The 22,800-nt window shown below is 42.7% G+C and overlaps 1 protein-coding gene across 7 annotated transcripts in view; it reads right to left on the reverse strand.

Moving 5' to 3' along the window:
* Positions 1–1,172: 1,172 nt before the first annotated feature.
* The window catches only part of GLI3 (GLI family zinc finger 3), a 206,749-nt gene continuing 185,121 nt past the window's right edge, over positions 1,173–22,800 (reverse strand). For 6 of the 7 annotated variants that reach the window (XM_030943798.1, XM_030943794.1, XM_030943795.1 and 3 more), the window contains 5 exons: positions 16,695–16,844; positions 15,941–16,105; positions 12,872–13,162; positions 9,307–9,634; positions 1,173–8,116 (listed from right to left, as the gene is read on the reverse strand). In XM_030943798.1, coding sequence (XP_030799658.1) covers positions 5,826–8,116; positions 9,307–9,634; positions 12,872–13,162; positions 15,941–16,105; positions 16,695–16,844 — 3,225 coding nt within the window. In that variant the 3' untranslated portion in view covers positions 1,173–5,825. The remainder of the gene's footprint in view (positions 8,117–9,306; positions 9,635–12,871; positions 13,163–15,940; positions 16,106–16,694; positions 16,845–22,800) is intronic. The other variant, XM_030943800.1, reaches the window with a different exon arrangement.

Consider the following 22,800-nt stretch of genomic DNA (forward strand, 5'->3'; position numbering starts at 1 on the left):
GCTGAAGCACTGCCAGTCTCTGGGAGAATTTTTGGATTGCAGCATATAAGCTAAGGCACTATGGCCACCATCAGCCTCCCTTTCAAATTGCAGGGTCTCCCTCACCCCTATCACGCCACTCCCAGGGCTCTCCTGCCTCACTGGCTTCTCAGCTGGGCATGTTTTAGGCTTTAGCTCTCCATTCTACCCTTTGTCCCTCCTAAACCTTAAGGCCTGTGCCAAATGACAAAGACTTAATAATGGTGAACAACTAAAAACGCAACAAAAGAGGACACACATACACATAACCAAACCAAAACAAAAAAACCCAAAAACCAAAAAACTTAAATGAGCGAATAACAATGCAAATTTATCTCCCACCACCTGGGAAACGGCTCACTTATTTAGGCTGAGGAAGGACTAAGGCAGAACCTGAACACTTGACAGCTAACAGAGTGCTCTGGGTCTTGCCAAGGTGCCAGCAACGGAAACAAAAGGCTTTGAAATGAGAACAGATCAGAGACCTGAAGACCAAGCAGTGCTATAACATTTTCTATACTGTTTGCCACCACTAACTTGATGTCATCCATAGCAACTGTACTCAACAGGAGCATTCATTAAATATGCCCAGCTTTGAAGATAACTGTGTCTTTGCAGATCACACTGTAACCCACCTGAGCGGACATCTACAGATTAACCCAGCCAGGGGAACTTCTCTTCCTCCCTCCCTCCCATGCTTCTTCATGGGTGGGCAAGCCATTGTGTGACACCCTTGGCAAGCAAGGGATGGAAACACAGCCCCCACAGAACAGCCCAGAGATCAGCACAGCTTGGCTTTGGCCTCTGAACTGCTGACTGCTCCAGCAGCAGAGTTAACCAGGTCAGTCTCTCTCTTCCCTTCAAACACTTCATCGGTGTGACACTGCATTTTCATTTATTTTTCCACCCAACACTTGTCAGGCATCTTTCTTTAGCAAGGAGGTAAACACCCTGTTTTGTTTTCCCATCTGTATTTAAACTGTGAATGGAGTGAAGCAACAGGCTTGGAAACAGAAAGAGGCTGGGAAGCAACAGGCTGGGAAGCAGCTCTGAGTGGAAGCGATACAAGCACTGATTGCAACCAGGCTTTTCAGATGTATGAAAAAATAACTCCCTCCCCCAAGGAGATATTTCAGAAGCTGAAAGCTAAGAACTTAAGTACAAAGGCTTTTGTTTTTATTGACATTGTAAGAAACATTTTTTTCTTTGTTACAAAAAAGCTAAGTGGTTCTGAAAGCAGAAGTACAGTTCATATGTACACAGTGCTACAGACCCTTCAGATCAACCTAAGGCTTGAGAAACATCAGATCATAACTGCAGGTTTATCAAATGAAGACCACTAAGGTCTGTTACAACTGAACACTATTCCTACGGTACATAAATGTATTTACACGTTTTTTTTTTTTTTTAAGGATTACAAGCTTTATAAAAAAAAATTAAAAATTTTTTTAAAAAAGCAACACTTTTTTTATCTTACACATTTGTAGAACTGACAACAGTAACTGTTCCATAGGAGACATTCCACCAATCTAAGGACAATAACACATGAATACCAGAGGTTTACAAGATGTTTTGGACACTATTAACAGTGGTATGTGCTATTAGCTCAATGGCAAGTACAGCCTCATCAGGAAAATTTGGCAACACATCCTGGTCTCTCTCTTTCACAGGGTCAACACAAAATAAGGCACATACATTGTGGGAATATAAACACTGCTGTCCAGGAGGAAAGCCATGGAGGGACAGGCCTGGGTGAGCTGACCAGCCATCCCACTGAGGAGGGGGGAATCAGTGATGGGAAGTCAGCAGCCAGCCAGCATCTTAATGCACGTACTGTGTAGGGCCATTCCCCAAGGAGAGAATAAAATCATCTGCCACGTGTGGATGTGTGGGACCATTGCACTCCCATGTGGAAGCCCACTGACCTTCCTGCAAACACACCTTTCCTTCAGCTGTGTGTGGCTGACAGATAAACTCTTCACTGGCAATATCCACTTTGGAAAGTGGAAAGTAAAACTGTCTGGAGAAACACACACACATTTCAGGCAGGCTGAGTGTTACTGATGCGCCCAAGGCCGACAGTGACGCATATGGAAGACCCTCACAGAGCCATTACAAGAAATGGTGATTTAGACCTATGCTGCAATGCTCTAAAAATAGAACATTCATTATATTTTGTGCATTTTCCTGTACTCTTGGGTGAGCAGTGGGTTTCCAACAGCTATACAAAAATCAACTGATGTGCCACATACACGAAACCAACTCTGTAACTAGAAGAGTAGAGGGGTGCTAGTAAACTCATCCCACCAGTGTTGACGGGACTTTCCCCAGACTGCCACATGTTGAGACGGAGGTTGACAAGTGAAAGCTGGTGTCCAGTGTAACAGTGCCATGCTCAGGGAGACCAGTCTACCTATCAAAACAGAACCAAAACCCAAGATAGCTGGGCTATGATGTATTGCTACCCTCATAGGTACCAAAACCAGGCTCTTTAGTATAAAACAGAAAAGCGTGAGAAAACACTAAAAACTGAAAAGTGATACATGAACAGAAGTGGCACATACACTTAATGGTGAAAATGATAAATCCTTTGCACAAACTCCCCAAGGACACAGTGGAGTCTCTGATTCTTCAGCTTTGCCAAATCAAATGAGATGCCTTTCTTGAGCATGTGGCTTCTGCCAAGACACACTGTTGGCCCAAGACAAGGCTAAGTGAATGACAAAGGTTTGTCAAATCCAGGAAGGCAAACTGGCTACTCAAACAGTGCCTTTTAGCCTGGAGCAATATGAATGGCTCCTTCTAAGCTCTGATGGATCACATCTGTTAATAGCTTCCCAGCATCAATTGCACCAGCAGATACAATTATGAACTGGAAAATTGAGTTTAAAAAATAGTTGGGGATGTTTGGGTTTTTTTTAATGTATTGGTTCCATTACAATAAAAGACTCCTCTCCCAAGCCACCGACTCCCAGGCTGGTCATAAGTCTACCTGTTGAAATTGTTTATAAACATGTAATTGATAGCTCTAATAAACAGCCAGGATTGGTTACTGAGAACTATCTGAAACATGTCCAGCACAGCCTTTCCTAATGCCTATAGTGCTGCATCTCTGCAGGGCTGTGGGTTGTATCCCAGCACTGCAATGCACAGCACAGCCCTTGGAACATCCCTTCCCCTGGGGACCTGCCCAGTGGAATGCATCCCTTCTTGTCCCAGCAGCAGAGCAGGGACAATGGTTGTGTACAGGCAGCAGGTCTCTGCAAGCCCTTTGGGCAACGAGAGGGCAACAGGGAGCAGCTTCCTTCCACTGCCACAGCAATGCAGTCATTTGCCATGGTGAGCTGTGCCCAGCTGCCCATGCAGCCCAAGGACCACTGCAGGCGGGCTGTGATAGCTGGTCAGGGGCAGGGAAGCTGGGAGGGGAAGTGTCAAAGGGAAGAGTGCAGGATGAGTGAATATGTGTGCATGGGACAGGGTAAGAAAGAAATGCTGGCTAAACATAAAAAGAAAGACAGGAACTAGATAATGATAAAAGGTGTAGGACATTTACATTTGTCTTGATTTCTGACATTCCAGCTCACAGTGCAAATCTCTTGGTATGTGCTGTGATAAACTCAAATATGGCCCTTGCACCAAATTCCTATGATGTTTTCCTACTGATTTATACATTCATGCTCTGACTCTAACAGCTGTTAACAGATCAGTGTTATCTGACAGGTTCACTGAGATTCAATTCCTCCACATTCCTCAAATGCCATGTCCTGAATCAGCTGGTATTTCACCTTTTCTTTTACAATTGACAAAAATGCTGTGGTTTTCTAGCCTACAGAAGTCACCTTCTAATTTTGGCTGGGCTAAAGTTTATCTGTATTTCAAAACTGACTACGCCCCTTTGTCTTGCTGTATGTCTACTATAACATCAGTTCCTCAGAGACATCAAATCCATGACTGTAGGTGCCTGCACAGTCTACATCCCATAGTAGGACTTCACTATTGGGATTTAACTGAGAAGTCTGTGAGGGTTGGAACTCCATACAGCTTCTAGGAGTGGATGAATTTAAACTGTGGTCTTGTGATTGTTCCCCACAGCAGCCTGTTCACTCAGGAGCACTGTGTACTCATGGCTGCAGACATGGAGCCCAGCAAAGTCAAAACCAAGCCAGTGCTCACAGAGAAAATGCCATTCACCTCTACCAGCGAGTAGCTTAATGATCACAGTGCATTGCTTTCAATTTTTTGCCAGTGTGACTGACCCTGGGCATTGACCCACTGGTTTGCTTGGAAATTAAATGCACATGGTGTCACCAAGAGAGAGAGAAAGAAGCTGGGTTGGTCTTTCAGAGCTTTGATTAGTTGCCAGACAACTCAGTTGGTTAGAGCATGGTGCTAATAGCATCAAAGTTGTGGGTTTGATCCTCATACAGGCCATTCACTGAAGAGTTGGACCTGATAATAATTCCGGATCAGAATAGTCTGTGATCTGTGAATACTTGCTGTTCCCCTTGTTTCTCTGCTATTTTTAATGGCAGTTTTAATCTAATTTTGTAAAGCCTGGACACAGTGGAAAAACATTTAAGATTATCAGATTGCTTGCAACTGCTTTGATTTATTTGGCTAGTCTGAGAACTGGGCCAACCATTCATTTTCTACTTCTTTTACATGACTTGCTCATGATGTTTTTGAAGCTCTATGTATCCATGGAGCTGCCTGGGCTAAAGGGGATATACACACAGTTCTTCCAGCAAATAAGAACCAGTGGCTCAGCAAGTTACGCCTCAACAATTTGCATAAAAACAAACAAACAAAAAATTCCCCAGTATGAAATACTGCAATTTTGTTATTTCATTGCATGAAATGCTTCATAAGACCCTGACTGTACCTCCACAAATGTGGTATGCAATGAGAAGATTGTAGACTACCCAAGTCACTATACACACTCATAATTTTGCTATTCAGTCATTTAAAAAAGAAGGCTGAAAACCAGAATACCAAATACTGCAAAAGATGAGAGCTGGACTACGAACAGCTTTCTGGTCCTCTCCTTCCTCTGAAATAGGTTGAACATGACACAATCTCAGTATTGTTATTCAAGGCAGTGACAGCTATCTCTGTGTGTGTTTACAAAAACCTTAAGCTTTTGCTAGAGATCAAAGGGCTGATGATTTTTATATTTCTTATTTGCTTGAACCTCCCAATTTTTTGTGCTCTGTGTCTCTGAAACTGCAGCCCAGGGGTAGCATGGCAGTGCATTTCTAAGCTGGTTTTCCACCTCTGTGTGATGTGTCCAGTGCATCCAGAGAGGATTTCATCACTGTATGCTCACTTCACATTGTGCCTTGTTATAGGTTCAAGAGGAAAAGTTGCAACAGTTTTACAAGGTCTAGCTTCATTTGAGTAACAGAAAATTGTCATTTCATCAGGTCTTTCTTTACAAAAAACCCCAAAACAAAACAAAACAAAAAAAAACAACCCACAACATGCACTTCACACGTTTACATTGGTTTACAGGTAAAAAACAAAAGAAAAATAAAAGAAGCATACAGACATTTGAAAAGGGCGCGAGAGAGAGAGAAAAGAGAGAAAGGGAGGGAATGGGCGTAGCAATACTGATTCAAAACTGAAATGGAAGACAGTTTCTCCCTAGAACACTTTAGGGTTTTCAGAGTCCTTATTCCATAAAAGGAATATACTTGAAACACATCCCATTTAGGTGAGATGAGATTGCTAAAATACATACACAACTAAAAAATATGAGTCTTTTTTTTTTCATCTGTTATCTCCTAAGTGTTTTTTGTTTTTTATGTCTATTGCATAACAGCAAGAAACTTGCTTTCTTCTGCAAGTGAGGTCAACAAAGAGCTCATGTCCCCAATAGCCATGTTGGTTGTGCTTACAGGCATAGCTGGGAATGTAAGAGATGTTTGGGGAGTGGTGAGGCGTGAGGAATTGCGGGAGACATTTTGAATGATACTTGGGCTCAGGGCTCCCGAAATTAAGCTGACATGGTCCCCGTCATCTATGATAGCATCAAAATCTATCTGCACACCTTCTAGACTGTTGTTGTCAATGCTGTCAACTGTGCTTGACACTTGGTTAGCCCCCGGGGAAAGAAGCTCAGATGAGTTTTCAGTTGCAGTCCCCTGCAGCAGGCAGCTGGCTTCTGAACCAAAGAAAGAACCTGTTTTCATAGCTTGGTGGCTAAAGCCCATGGTTTGGTCATATAACTGACCAGAGTAATTCTGCACGTTAGAGCAGAACTGCTGTGATTGACCTTGCATTTCCATCTTGATGGTGTTTACCCTGTATGTCTGGTTGCCATCACCTACATGTCTTTGCTGTTGGGACAGGTTGTTTCTCAACATGTTTTGCCGTCTGTTGCTGCTGTAATTAGAGTATGACTGGTAACTTTTGGCCACTGACAAACCTGAAGGCTGGCTACCAATGGTGTGAGACACCAGTGGACAGCTCTGTGGCCCTTGATACAGGCTGCCTTGTGAGGTAGGACTAACCTGCCCTAGCATCATTTGACCAGATTGATTGACTCCCTGGTAACGAACGCCATCTCCAACTAGCTGGCTTTGCAAATATTCCTGTTCCATCATATTCCTGTCCTGCATCCCGTTTGTCATACCGGTGGTTTGATCGCTGGATGCCAGGGGATGGCTGAAATTTTGCTGGTTCCCATTCACTGGCATGTTGCTGATTCTCAGCTTCTGCCCTTGCACTGCCATGCCACAGGAATTGTCTGTCACCCCAGACATCATTGCTTGCCTGCCCATGCTTTCGCTGTAAGGCTTGTTGGACTGCATGCTGAAAGAATTCCCGGCCCCGCTGCCAAGAGTCATATTTTGCTGTAAACTGTAGGAAGTGTTGTTCTCCATCAGGTTCCCATAGCCATTCTGCTGGGCCATGTTGCTTCTCTCCAGGTTCTGCTGCTGAACCATCATGTTGTTATGCAGTCTGAAAGCCCGAGCCTGCTGCACTGCTGACCGCTGACCACATTTCAGCTTTGAAGGAGACAAGTCAGAACTTCCTGAGCTTACTTCATTCCACTGGATGGGCAAGTCACTCTTATTTGCCTCGGGACCTACCTGCTGACTGCTCGGTGGAGGGGCTTGGTCAAAGTTGCTGGAATTGTTGTTTCCTGAAACTGAGCTGTGATGCATTTTGTTGCTATCTAGGACATTGTTCAACAAATGGTCGTACATGCCCTGGTTCTGGGAGTTCAGATACTGGACCACATCATCTGGCAGGAGATCCTCATCATTCAGACTGCTACCTGCTTCCATTGTAGCAGCCTCCAGGGCGACGTTCTCGCTGATGCTTGGAGGACAGGGGGAGCTGAAGCCGCGGAAGACGCCACCCTCAGAACGGGTGTAGTTCTGAAGAACAAGGTTGCGCTTTTCCATGGATGGAGGCAAAGCAGGAGCGTTAAAGCTATTGAGACTGTTGAAACGCTGGACTCGCGGGACAGAGAGGTTGTCTGAGGCCATTCTGACTGGATCACTGGCTCTCCTTGTCCCATTTCCTAAAGCTTCGTGAGACAGAAAATGCCTCCTGCTGTAACCATTTGCCCCACCATCACTACATCTTCGAGGGACGTTCACTGGAGGCAGTGGAGATACTCCAGACTCCCTGCAGTCACCCAAGAGTGCCATCCTTGTCTTGAGGCTCATCCTCTCCATGTTAGGCAGTGGAGTCGGTGGGGGTCCACCAGTAGCTGCTGCATATTTAGCTTTCAGCCTGTATTGCTGGGCTGGGGTGAGGCTGAGAAGACTTGGCAGGTCATCACACTGGCTCGCTTCACTGGAGCGCCGGGACGCATCCGTTGAGATGGGGTCGTAGGAGTCTGCAACGCTCACGTTCTGCGGTCTTCCCTCTGCCTGGGAGGCATCGCTGGACCTCCGGCTGGAGAAGCAAGGTGAGATTCCAGAGGACCTGCGGCTGCTCAGGTAGGCTGAACTGATTGTGCTAGTATTGCTGTCCCTCCTGTTCAGCATGTTCAACACAGTGATGTCCGTACTTGAGAGTTCATTCCTGTTTGGCAGAATAGTCATGGATCCTCCGACACTGCAGCTGCTGTTCGACTGGGTACCTGCGGGTAAAATTCACAGTTAAACAAAGAGGTATTATCCAGAAACTGGTGAGGAAAACACACAGTAAAGAAGTAAGTGGAGTACAGGGGAAGAACATCATCACAGCCAATTACAGCAAGCCTCTTTCTTGCAAGAAGTAGAGATAAAAACTGTGTCCTTAGGTTAAAAGCTAATTCGGAGACTCAAGGGTAACATTTCAGTGTGAATCCCAGCAGAAAATTTATAGCCCATAGCCACAAACTGTCATCAGCTGGTGCACTACTCCAGCCTACAGTGCAGCTATGCTGGCTGATGTGCCAGGAGGACACATTCGTAAGGGAGCTTTTTATAGGCAAAATATAATTGAACAGGCATTTGCATGGAATGGCAAAATATACAAATTGGAGGCTATTCAAGGTCATTTCTAATACTTCTTGAAATATTCTTGAAATAACTCCTAACAACTGCAAAACATCTTTGCTGGTTTCCTTGTTTTGTTTTGTTTTGGTTTTAAGTAAACAGGATACATTTCTTAATTTTACATAGTTTCTTTTGATTGAATGGGTCTCAGAAAACCTGGGGCTGTCACTGCTGGGTGGAGCCCAGAAACCTACAGGCATGCTGTAGGCAAAGTAGGGGCAGCAGCAACATCCATTTTGATCATGAGCAGCTCTTTGGAGGAAAACAACCAAGGATCTTCAGAGTTCAACCTTGCCTTGCTCCCATTCATGGATATCTGCCCTCTGCAGCAGTAGCATCTGTACATATGACTTCTTCTATGTGTAGGAACAGGTTATTTAAAGGGAAGCCCACCACATCTCTGCAAAGGCTGCCTTGCAAAGGCCTCAACAGAAAGACTTCCATACAATAAACTCAAAGGTATTTATTTCTTCTACCTTGTCTCAAAACGAGACAGAATTATGATGATCTTGGGTCAAAACCTTTAACTGTAAGGAATATTTAAAATGTGATTCATGGCTCCCTCACTAGCTCCTGTTCTGTAAAACACAGGACTATCAGACTTCTCAGAGGGTGGGTAGAAGAACTCGCAATGAGGGAGGGAATAAACAGAAAGTGATCAATTTACAAACAATTTCACAGCTGCTGAGTTTCCTAAGCTGTGCAACTCCTGCAAGAATTGCAAGATTGAGCTAGCAAGCAACAAGATTAAGGACAAAAAGCGTTATCACTCCTCTTATGTGTATCTCACCATTTCCTATGAGAGGCGGCAAGGTTGGGGCTTTGGAAGGTGGAATGGGGTTCAGTCTTGGAAGCATTCCATTAACTTGTTTCAACCTTTCTAATTTTACTTGCTCCATCCATCTGGTCCCTGTCATGTTCCTCCTGGCCTGCAAGCCAAGTGCTGTGGTGGCTGTGGAAATGGTAGAGTCCATGATTGGGGTTTCATCGATGACACTGAGGTCTCCAACACTGCCACCACCGGTCAGAGTAAGCTCGATCCCATTGTTGGAATAGTTGCTGATGGGGGACTGTTCGCTGCTGCATGTAGACTGACCACCAGGGCTTGGCTGAGATGTCTGTTGGAGGGAAGTCAGAGACAAAAGAGTGTGAGGATTAAGCAAACAATGTTAACCAGAGCATTTGTGCTAAGTGGAGCCAAAGATACAGGTATAGAAAAGTTCAGCCTTAAATGATAACAGTGATCATTCTTAAGGAGGCTTTCTAGATATTGGCTTCAACTGCAGTGAAAGGCATTGTAAAACACAAGAGTAAAATTACCTTTCACATGTTGCTGATGGTATACAACGTATCTCCATAAGACATTTATCTGAGTTATTCCCAGAGTTATTTCTATCACTTCAAGCCATTTGTAAGCACATATGGATGGATACCCGACATTGCTTATGTGCTGTTCCCAACTTAAGCTGCAGCTCAGAAAAACCAAACCAGAATTCAGCCATGTTACAAAGTATTAGTTTACACTGCTAGGCTTGCAAACAAACAAACAAACAAACAAGACTCCAACAACACTGGAATTTGGGTTTTTTTAATTAGACTTGTGGCTAAAGAATGTAAGCATTTTCCAGGCTTAAGGCTCATTGTTACAAGCAGTGGTTGGCCTGAAATGTTGGCATGTAATAAAACAAGGACAAAAAGCATCAGTGCAAAAAATACTGTATCATATTATCAGCATCCTGTGACCCTGGGAGCACTCAGGTCTAACTTATACCTCCTCTTATACCTAACTTATACCACCTCTGCCCTGAATCAAGAAGGTGATGATCTACTAAATCAAATCGTTTGTTTAATGAGAATTTAAGATTTTAAGTGCGAGAATTTAAGATTTTAAGTGCAAGAATTTAAGTAGACAATACAGACTGCTAATCTGCAGGGATATAAACATGCCACAATAACATCTTCTTTCTTAACAGGGAGTGTTCCCTGCTGCTCTAGCAGAACTCTAGCTGCGGGGAAACACAGGCTTGATTTACTTTTCAGACTTTTTATAAAGTTCTTTCAAAAGAATGGGAAAATGAACAAACTGACAGACAAAACAGAGGAGGACAGACAGAAGTCTCTGGACTTAATATCTCACTGTAAGATTCTATCAGTGTGATCACAAAACAGTGGGGCATGCAGTATCATTTTGCTCACAAGAACAGTTTCATGTAAGTATTTAACTTTAAAGGTTTCTGATGTGGTTTTGTTTTTGGGGTTTTTTTCTGCCAGTCTGTGATCTTTATGTACATTTTACTGAAAAATGCTGTCTAGAATTTCTGAAGTGCCGGAGACGACTCTCACTTTAAACATCAATGAATGAAGACACAGATTCATGGCACTACTGTAGTTTCCTATGCCCCTAAGGAATCCATTTGAGATTCAATAACTATTTTATTATTTCTAACTTGAATGATGATACTTAGAATTTATGAGGCCACACTGAGCAAGCTCATTTCCAAATCCTGGCCATAGCAGATTTGGTGACAAGAATAGAAACAACAGTTAATACACAGAAGAAAGTTTGTACTTCTGGACAATAGCTCCATGCCATATGGAAGAAGAGTAATAGTGATCAGAAGCCTGTTCTTGTAGCATATGTCAAGATCACAGTGAGGTAGGGTACAGAAATAAGAACTGTATTATGCAGGACATATATTTCTAGATGTGGAATGCAGAAAAAAAATGGATGTCTCATCTTGAGAGGAAAGTACAAAGACATTTCTGAAGATATTTCACCAATACAAGCCAGATTTTTCACATGTCAACTGTTGCAAAACGTTCACAACACATTACAACTGGGAATGTGTTTGATGGATTGCACATTACTAAATAAAGGAATGACTGAACAACAGGCAGAAGACCAAAATAAAAACATAAATAATGTTGCAATAAGAAAAATAGCAGAAAAGTTAAAATGCCCTCACCTTATTACCCACTGTCCTTAGGAAGTTAGAATAAGACATTTAAGAGCATTAGACAGAAAAGACATTGGATTAGTTGAAAACCAGAAAATATACCTTAATTCATACATGCAATGAAAAGCAAGAAACACAGAATTATTTTTAAAATATAATTTTCAGTGAGAAATATTTAATACTATGTAAGTTATAGGCACTAGTACCCCTCTTCCACAAATTTTCCTGTTAAAACTGTGTTCAACATGCCTCAATAATGCTACACATGTACTTAGCAAAGCAAAAGAGATTTTGCTCCTTTGTAAACTAAGGTAGTTATCCCCAAAGATGGCAGAGGACCTTCTTTAGACTTCAGCAGGAGTTTACTCTCAGCCCTGTAAAGGCTTTGAATTGAGTATTAACACTGAACAGTTTGAGCATAAGCCTTAGGCACAACATAGCAGTAAACTCATATTTCAGTGAGTAATCACTTTGAATTGCAGCATGATTAACAGTATGAGCAGAATTTGGAGGGCTCATATTTGTAATCCCCAAGGGCTGGATAAAGATGAATCATAGACCCAGATGGGGAAGAGGATGGAGTGGCTGCCTTTGAATTAACCCTTGTGAAGAGGGCAGATGGCATATGAAATTCAGGGAAATAAAAGAACTTGTGTATTTAAGATAGTGTCTCAAAAAATGGAACACAGTCCTTTCAACAGTTTAATGCAATACGTTAAGGTAAATCAGAGAAAAGACCTGCAGACTGTCAATTGAGCTTGATTTAGTTAAACTTGGACTAAGTTAACTTGAGTAAGTATCAGATAAACATAAGAGGTCACATCACAACAGAGATGTTATTAAAAGATGCCCATCTGCTGTTAAAGAAAGTCAATTCATCCTGCTTCAGTTTGATCCATGACCCAAAAGCCTCAAGCCCCTAAAATTTGATTGCTGCCCCAGGTTCTCCAAAAATTATCATCATCAATATCATCATTTTAGTCATTTGGACTTGTGGTTTGGTTTGGTTTTTTTCTTATTCTGGCTTTCAGTCTGCGAGATTCAGATCCGTCTTTCTTCTGGAAACAGAAGAGTGGAAAGAACTCTTCTTTTTTTTTTTTTTATGAAAACTCTGATTTTCTCATACTCTGCTTATTCTAGAAGATGGAGCTTTTTAAGAGAAACAATTATTGTGACAGTTGTCAGCACTGCACTTATTCTATATTGCATAGACTATTTGTAATCTTTTTATTTGGTACTTCTTAGGCTTTAAAAAGATTTTACAATGTAAACACAGAAGAAGAACTCAAAAAAACAGACCTTGTGAGCTAGAGTTTACAGACTTGAGCTTTCATAAAGGGGTTATTAATTGGTTGCAGGAAGAACAGGACAAAGGGAGTGGCAGGGTGTATTGCATACCATTGGTTTTTCTGACTTGACTGCTTTCACTTGGAGGCATTCTTCCCGCTTTGAGGTAGTGTTGCTGAGGTCCTTCTGCTCACCAATTGCACCCTGAGTCTGATGGCCTGGTGACCGGGTCTGAGAGTGGCTGCCTGGGTCCCTTGGTGGCGGAGGCCTTGGGTGGATGTCTCCCCGCTGCTTCTTGGTGACGTGTGCCTCCGGGCCGTGCACGGTCTTCACGTGCTTCCGGAGGGAGCTGGGGTCTGTGTAGCGCTTTGTGCAGCCCGGGATCTTGCACACATATGGTTTCTGACAATACACAAAACCCACCCATATCAGATTTTATTCCATGTGGGACTCCTGAAGAACTCCTTGGAGCACAGCTGCTGTCACAGTTATATGCTTTCACAGTGTTACCTAGTTTATGGTCTCTACAAATGAATCATAGAATGGTTTGGGTTGGAAGGAACCTTAAGGATTATCTAATTATCCACTCCCCTCCCAATATGGGCAGGGAAACCTTGGTCAAAGCCACATTCAAACCTGGCCTTGAACACTTCCAGGGATGGGGCATCCACAGCTTCTCTGGGAAAGCTCCACCAGTGTATCATTAGCCTCACACTAACCAGTTTCTTCCTTATAACTAATCTAAATCGACCCTCTTCCAGCTTAAAGCCATCATCCCTTGTCCTATCAAATTGTGACTGCACCTAGTTAAAACCATTAGCTTCCTTGGCTCAGAAGGTTGCAATTAGTGCTGCACACTTGATTGAGGGCAGAGTCTGTCCTGTCTCAACTGACACAGCTTTCACTTATATCTTAGCAGAAGGTAACTCAGCTATGCCAATTTATGAAGACTGCTTTAATTTTCAGCCCTGTCCCTTGCCCTCAGCAGTTTGATAGCATTCACAGTATGCCTAGTACCTACTACTAGACACCGAGAGAAACACCCCCTTTCAAGAGATGCTGGGCCATTTGTTCAGGCAGAATTAAGTGAGGAAGTATTTTTTTTCTGGCTCCTTCAAATCACCAGTACGATGTCAAAGCATAAGATACAGTGCCACGAACATTTTCATGTTGCAGCAATATATGCACTAGTACTATTATTACTGCTACTAGCATAACTCATCACTCATTTTTTATAAATCACTTTCTTCATCTGTGGATTTCTATAGTTCACTAAGCAATGTAGAATAAAGTCAATTTACTGTCTTATAAATTAACAAAGCCTTTTTTCTTGTATTATGAGGGGATTAGAAAGAAGAGCTGAGCACTTCCTAAATCTTTTAATTGCCTCAGGAAGCAAAGTACTGTTCACTCACTTTCATTACTGAATTGTTTCCAAGAAACTACTATTTTAAAGGGTTTTTTTATACTAACCTTCAAAAAATAGAAAGAGACCCTCATGTAGAGTTTCTCAGAGGGATTCTCACTCTGCTTACACACAGCACTGTGGAGCCTTTGACAAATATAGCTTCGCCATAGCTGTCTAAGGCCTGAGACTGCTTCCACTGACATCAGTGGAAAAATCCGTCCCATTTACATGAATAGGAGCAAAAATGAGCAATTTAGAGATGATGTTGAGCTACTGAGGCAGGTTTTCTCAGGTTGCTATGGAAGTACAAGTCACTTAGCTCTCCTCTGCATGACTAAGGCATATCGTCATCAAGATATGTTGGCTGCTTTTAAAGCTCTCTGTAGGTTACCTACTTAAAGCCAAAATGGCATGGCAAGCAAATGCTGAATTTGGTCTGTGCTTTTCATTGTATTCACATCACTCCACCAGTATATGTTGCCTTAAAAGATTAGCCTGTTTTGGTGTGAAGTAATGGCGAAGAAAATGTTTCATTTGTCCCTGTAGCTGCACCTATCAGAAATCATGGGCAGCATAAAATTTGGTTGGCTTACTGTTAGACACAAAATTAACACAGGGGTAGGTCACACCACTAAGTGTGAGAAGGTCTAACTCACCGACCAAGCAGCACACAGGTTGGTTCAGTGAATGAAAAAAGAAAGCTCAGGTAGCTATTGGCAAGACTTGGTGAACTTCCTTCTACCTTGCTGACCATTCATGAAATTGCTGCAGGGCTTCAGTGCCATTATTAGTTGGGCTGCTGAAAACACACATGGCAGAGATGAGAAAACTCAGAGATGTGCAATGCCCTCTGCTTCCTTCAGGACTGAAGAGATGCTGCAGGGTGGGCACTGGAAGAGGATGAACGCTCCCGAGAGATCTGCCTGTGTGCAGACCTGACAGACCCAACAGCCAGCTAGAGAAAGATACAAGCTGTGTGGAAATAGATATAGCTGCTATGGTATGTCCAGTACTCCCAGGTTTAGGCTAGAGGTGAAGGGACATGTCAAGGAGGAGACAGTGGACTCTGAGATGTGAGATTGATATAATGTGACTCTCTGTTAAACTTGAAATGGGGCAATAAAACATGGACAATGCAAGCAGATGGTGTGATTCCTGAAAAAGCAGGAAGCAGTAACAGGAAGCAGTAATAATGAGATGTTACACTGAGAGTTTGGAAACAGCTGTGACTACCACAGCTGGTTTCCTTGAGAAAGGTTGTACTTTCTCTGCTGCATCCTTAGTCCATGAGGTCTATTCAGGATGGAAAGTGAAAGAGGCCAGAGAAGAAGGAAAAGGCATAACTCAGAACTTAAACAGCAACCCATGATTTCAAATGTGGACACTGTGGCTGTCTGCAGCACCCCAAAGTATGCTGGGGAAGCTGCATCCCAGCAGATGCCTGGTGCCAACACAGACATGGGGATCGGTCCAGGCACTCAATGACCCCTTACAGCTCCAGAGGGAAAAATGATCCCGGCTTTACAGGGAAAACAAGATCTGTCCCTGGGTAATGCATGTGTTTCCATTAGACTCCCTCATTCAAAACTCTCCTACATGTAATAAAATGCCAGGTCTGTATGACATACTGTGCTGCTAAGAGGCATCCAGAACTTACATTCCTTTCAGGTGCTGAGGGTTGCTGTGCCTGTCCTGTAATACATTGCTATGACCACACTGTAAGTCTGTTTGACAATGAATTATATTCATCTTTTGAAGCTGTGCTTACTTACCTCATTGGAATGAGTCCTGTTTTGGTGCTTGGCCCTGTCAGATGCATTGGAGAAAGCTTTGTTGCAGCCTTCATGTTCACACACATACGGTTTCTCTCCAGTGTGAGATCTCAAATGGGTTTTCAAGTTTTCTAGTCTGGAGTAGGCCTTTGTACAACCTTCAAACTGCAGACAAGACATAAATCTGGTTTAGCTTTAATCTTTGGACTTGCAGGAAACAGCAAAAGTGGACTTATAAAAGTTTAGAAATTTTCCAGGCCTTCATAACTTTGACCAATGTAGTTTTGATTTAGAGGGTTTTAATTTTATCCAAGCAAACTCCACCACAGCTCAAGTAAAAATGCTTTCAGCATTATGTAAATCTTCTCTTACAGGAGAGCAGAGTATTTGTGTACTTTGACTAAGACTGAAATCCATTGTAAAGCCATCAGGAGCTGGTGGCCAGCAGTAATACCAAGCTCTGTAAGAGAAAGTGCCTTTAAATAATTAAGCAAACTGAGCCATGTTTAATAATGCCTTTTGGGGCTTCTTTGTACTTTAAACTTGAGGAAGTGGCCCAAATCATCCAGGGAATCCCCTATCCTAAAGCTTTTGTCATCTGGTTGTGCTGGATAACAAAGCAGACATGGCAGTCTCTTCTCCACAAGAGTCTGACAGATGAGCTCAGGGAATGCAGCGCTCATCCTGCCCTGTTTGTTCTCTGCACAGCCCCAGCTTCCCAGTTCAAACCTGGAGCTCAGGCCCCTTTACTTACAGTGCATTTGTGTGGCTTTTCCCCTGTATGTCTCCTCATGTGGACCACCAGCATATACTGGGCTTTGAAAGGTTTCTGCTCCCGGGAACAGTCTAGCCATCGGCACACAAACTCTTTCTTCTCACCGTGTATGTGGTCATTGTTGATATGCTGTTCAGGCAGAATAGAGGTGACATCTTAACAGAAATACAATGTCAGCTGCAGCCTTATTGTAATTTTGCATTGGAAGAGCACCAGAGATTCACGTGCGAACCAGGTCCTTGCAGTACCAAAAGAATAAGATCATCTGCACTTCCAAGTGACCACAGGGTTCAGATTATAGATCCTACTGGAAGTCCACTAAGGCAAATGATTTTTTTTTCTACTGAGATCAAAAGGCTTTGGATCAGGCCTCAGGGGTACAAGCTGATAAATGGGTCCTGGATAATCTCATGCACAGCTGCACTTGTGTGATTCACACTGGTTACTGCTTTTAAAGAGCAGGGAAACGTTACTTAAGTGCTGCTCAACATAAACAAGGTTTACAAAATCAGGCCTTTAGAAACATATCCTCCAACCTGAAAAATCAACAGAACTGCTAAACCAAGTTTCCACCCCAAATTTTAACTCACTCCCTGTTACCCCTATTTTCCTTCAGTAAATGTATTCGGTTCAGTAAATGTACAGGTCGTGGCAGCAGAAATAAACCCCTATACACTGTGAATATGAACCCTGAGTACAGAAGCATACATCAAGCCAGTTTTTGCCATTGCTTAGTCTGGCTCTGTCTGAATGTGTGTGGGAGTGACAGATGCCCCAGCCCTGCTGACTCACAGGCATGTCTTTCTGTGGTCAGTATCATCCATGTGAGTGTATCCAGAAGCAGGACAAGGCTGTGTACCTTGTACTCTTCCACAAAATTAGCTTGCTCTGTTTCTTTCACTAAGATCTAGTCCAGAAAAGCATTTAAAAATTGATTTAATTCTCTCTGTGTTTGAGTGGAAACAGGCAGGTGAAACAGGGACCACTTCAAAATTGGTTTGATTTTTTTTAAAGGTTTAACTGTTTGAATTTTTTTGCACAGCTTTAGAAAACAAAAGAAGAGAAAGTACACCTGGACTTTCAGAGTCTTTTTTCCACTAGGAGCTGCCCGACTCATCCTCCCAGACTCTAGGAGAAATCATTCCACACTGCCGAACTTCTGTCATTGTGCCACTAGATGGCTGCATTACTCAGCGAATGACATTATTCCCACTAAGGTACCACCAAAAAATCTTTCCAGTTTTTATTCGATCACAGCACAGGGATGAAATCTGTATCTGTTCCATAATGGGCCTAAAGAAAATGCCAGCCATATAGAAACTCAGTACCTCATACTGGAACACAAAGAAGATAATCCCAATCTTTTCTGAAGTCTTGAAATCAGTCAGAAAGACACAAAAAATCACATATGTTCAAAATTATGCACCATTGCCATGGAAAATAGACATCCATTGCCTATAAAAGATGACAGCTTTTTTTCTGAAATTTTATTGCCATTTCTTAAAAGTTGTTATGGGGCTCAGGATGCATGAAGAGAGCAGAAGTGCTGGGCAACATACAACTCGTAATCTGCAAGAGTTAATGTTCCGAGTGCAGCTCTGTATTCACAGTACACACACCTGTGCCAGAAACATACACATGCCCTGAGCTGTGAAATGGCATCAAAAGAGTTCAATCAGGGCAATATGTGCTATTTCTTGAAAGAGAAAGAAGTAAAGGGACAAAATTAAATGCATTCAAGTAATTCATGGCCAAATCTCTCTGTAAACATTACAGACTGTGTATTATGTGGTTAAACCTACACAGCCACGAGGGGGATGAAACTTGAGTGTGTGACACAGGCTTTCCATTTGATACAAAAACCTCAAGGCTGGATCAATCACTTCACCACAGCACCTCCTTTTACCTCCTGCTGTGTGGACGCTCAGGCACCGTGGAGGCTCTTTCAGAGAAAATCTCCATAGGACAGTTTTTTCTCTTTGTCCCTGCAAACCAGCTTGCTCCCTGTGCTCTAGACCTCTAACCTTTAGCAGCATGAGAATCCTCTAAAACTGACCTTTCTCATGGGCCTAAAAGTCCTTTCCTCACTCCCTCCCCAGCCCAGGCTCACTGCAGCGTCTGACAAAACTTGCCCAGAGTGGTGATGATCATTTGCCTCTCTCCATCGCTGGCTTACCTGTCAAATATCTTGTGATCATCCTCTGGTCTCTCACAACTGTGGCCCTCCACACACATTTGCCCTGCTCTCTTATTCTATCAATCCTTTCCCAGACTCTCTGATCTTCCTACAATCAAACCCCTCTTTGTGCTGTTTTCCCTCATTGCTCTGATGCTGCAAGTGGCCCCTGAGAGCTCACCTGCAAATCCATCTCATTCTCATTCAACACCTCTGAGGATCCTCACCTTTAGGAAAAGCCTGCAATAAATGAGCCTGTGATCTGCTAATCTGGGTAATTTATTTGGTTCACAGGTGAGCTGCTTAATTGCTTTTTGCAGAGGGATCATATTTTAGCAGACCTTCAAATATGTTCAAATACTCAAAAGACTGGTCTGAAGGAAGACACCTACTAGAAAATCAGCACCAGCAGTGCTCTCAGGTAAGGAGATCCACAGTGTTTGTCATCCTGAGATTCAAACACCCTCACTTGCTCAAGTTATGATGAGAAAACTTGTCAGTCATCTGCTATGGACATATAGGCAGAACTACACAAATGCAAACCATGAACTAAATCTACACTGGGATTCTTTTACCATTATCATTTGGTAGAAAGAATGTGTAATTTTTGCGACATGTTTAAAGAGGAGGGAGGTCTCACTGTGCAAACAACATAATTTAGAAAAGTTCAGAAGTTTGTGACCTCTGGCATTCAGGTTCTTTGACTCAGATAATTACCTTTGGATTTTACACGGTGTTTTTGGCTCCCTGGTCTCTATTATGAGAGGAAATGAGCAGTTTTGAGCTTGTAAAACAAAGAACAGTCAGGAATAAGAGTATTATGCAAAGCAGAAGCTTTGGTACAGTACAATAAGGAATTATAGGGTTTCAATTTATAATCTGTTTGTAACCTTATTACACCCATGAAATGTCACATTCCAGGGACTAGATCAGAAGGATTTTTTTTTCCTGGTGAAATTGAATTTTGATGCAGTTTCAGGGTGTGAAAAGGCTTTTCTTTTAATTTTGTGGGCCCAAACCTGCAAGTTTTCTTATGTCCATAATCCTTATTACAGTAAATAGGCGCATGAAAGCCAATGATATTACTCCCTAGTGTCAGGTTTGCTAGCATAAGGCTCTGAGGCATCAGCTCTGTATTATTAAGAATTTCTGACCTGAAAAAAAAAAGCCCTCATTAAAAGCTGGAATTCTACAAGCTATCTCCCGTTGTACACAGCTCCAAAAAGCTGCTGAACAGGGGTCATTTGCAAAATACCAGTCACTTTCATGCTACTTCAATGCTTATTACCAAACCTCTGTTTGTCCTGGCTCATTTTCTATTCTTTAAAAAATGTTGTTATTATCATCCAGTTCCAAAACACCCTAAAACGAACAGAGGAAGCTGACCTAAATACTGATTTTCATCTTAGAATGACCTGCTTTTGAAGGAGGAAGCTCTGAGATGGATTTCAATTCCAGAGCATAAAACCCCACCAGATTAATTGAAATCAAGGCTGAAGTTTGCCTGAAGTTTTGCAATCTCAAAAACCAGAGGTAATGGGAAATTCAATCCACAGTATCCTGAAAGCATAAATGCTTACATGGTATGAAATACTATTGGAAAGGGAAAGCCTTAAATCATGCATGTTCTCATATAATCCATACCAACTGTACCTGTTACTCAATATTGTAGCAGATGAAGTGACACTGGAGGTAGGATCTGCAATAACCTTAGTGTTCCATTTCCCTCCTCCAAGAGGGTTTTTAGAAGAAAGGAGAATCTGCACACATCCTAGCTGACTGCATGGTACCCGTTAGCTATTCAACACATAAACAAAGGCCAAATGTGCTCTCACAGCAGTCAAACAGCAGGAGGAAAAGCCTCTCCATACCAGTGGAAAAACTTAGGAACATCAGAAAAAGAATGTCACTGCAACTGAGATTGCATCTGAAAGCAAAGTTCTTTTTGGCGGCAAGAGCAAATATTCTGGGAGAATCTCACATTTCTGTTTTCTAACCTAGACTTGCTACCCTAGAGTGTAGGAGGAAACTGGGAAGAGACCATGCTATATTGGTATAATGTGGTAAGTTAGTGGCCGAGTGAAATTGCCAAAATTAGGTTTAATTTCAGTTATACAATGACAATTTCAGACTTTTACCTTCTCACAGTTCTTTCCCTGTATTTTAAAAAACTAAAAAGGAGGTGCTAAATAACTTCTCACCAGATGTCACCACTGACATTAAGCAGAGGCAGCATTTAATCCATCTTCTAGCACAAATCTCCCCCTGTACTGTACTGCCACAAAAAGTCCCTCAAATCAGCAGAGCTGCTGCATTTGATGCATAGGGGACAAAGAGCAAAAGGTGAAGGGGCATTGCAGTGGAATGGCTGCTAAACACAGCTCATCCTGCAGCTGCACAAGAGAGATGTGGAGCCCACAGAGGACATGTGGCAGAGGCTGTGTCTGGCAGTACCAGACTGGAAAGCTCTGAAGCTGGTTTGGAAGGGGATTAGCTGTCCCTGACCTGCAAGGCCTGCAGGGAACACTTTTATTTCTGTTTTTGCATAGGGAATGTAGATTTGTCCTTAAGCCCACATACAGTTAGAAACGGGTTCCTGGTCATCAGGCCCATCCCCTCGCTATGGCAAGTCCCACTGCACATAATCCTGGTCACAAACAGAGCTTCAGCTTCTAAGTACCTTGGTGATCAAGGGTACTCCCTCAGGTCCCAGTGGAAGGTGCTTCTAGGAAGTCACTCTTCTGCTGGTTAGCAACTAATTTCTAGCTTCGATTTATTCACAGCCAATTTATATCCATTTGTTCTCGTGCCAACACTATTCTTTAGCTTAAACAGCTCTGCTTCCCTACAGAGTGTTTAGTTCTCTCCCTTCCCCACCCTAACTAACTGGCAGGCAGCATTCCCCTCTCTGTCTTCATTTGCTGGATTAAATAAACTAGTTCTTCTGGTGTTCTTTTCAATGACCAAGTCCTCATTCCCCCCTTAACCTGCTTTGGCTTGAGATGGGGAATTCTGAGTCCCATTTGTCATTTTGTTCCCAGATTCCCCATTGCCACTTTGAGAACTGTATTAGTCCATCAGTTGCTCTCTCAGCCTCTTCACCTGCTCTAGTACAACTTCAACCTTCTTGACCAGAATAGTGTGAAGTACACCAGGGCTCACCAGATGTGGTGTAACAGAACTCAAACTTTCCTGTCACCACTTAGGTGCAAGTACAGACCTCACATTCACTTTAGACTTGAGACTATTACCAAAGCCTCTGAGTACCTCATAGCTTGTGAATGTACCTCTCCTAACAACAAATTTCAGCAAAAATATCTTCAGCTATGGCCACAGTTGAGGCAGAGACTTAAGGTCCAGGAAAGCTAAAGGCCACATTCATAGAAGTTTTTAGATCTCTGATTCCCACTAAAAGTAGTCACTTGTTCATGAGTGGTGTGCATACTTCTGAGGTTCTTGACCTACACAGCTTCCTGAGCTAGCCAAGTGACTGTAAAAGAATATCAGTGCTCAGAACAGTGACAGGGCACCACTTAAGCAAGTCCCCAGTCTTGCCTGCTCCCCAGGGATGCAATATGTGACTCATCCCTGCTCCTTGTTCCCATTTTAGGTAGTCAGGCAACTGAGAGATGACATCAGACTGGCCTCCCTACCATCTCATTAACATCTTGATAAAGGTTGCCTCTATGATCCACAGCAAGATGAACAGACAAAAGCATTGTAAAAAAGTCAGGATATAAAGGAGGTCCTGGTGAGCCAGGAAATCTCCTGTGACAATAGAAATCTCATTGTGAGGAGGAAAAAAATGCATCTCCATGGAGTGAAATCCTCAGCAGACTTCTCGGACGCATTCCAATCACTGCAATCGAGTCTCTCTCTAACCTCTGTGACTTTCTGTTAAAACAATGC

Source organism: Camarhynchus parvulus, chromosome 2, assembly GCF_901933205.1.
Source record: "Camarhynchus parvulus chromosome 2, STF_HiC, whole genome shotgun sequence".
Taxonomy (NCBI): Eukaryota; Metazoa; Chordata; class Aves; order Passeriformes; family Thraupidae; genus Camarhynchus; species Camarhynchus parvulus.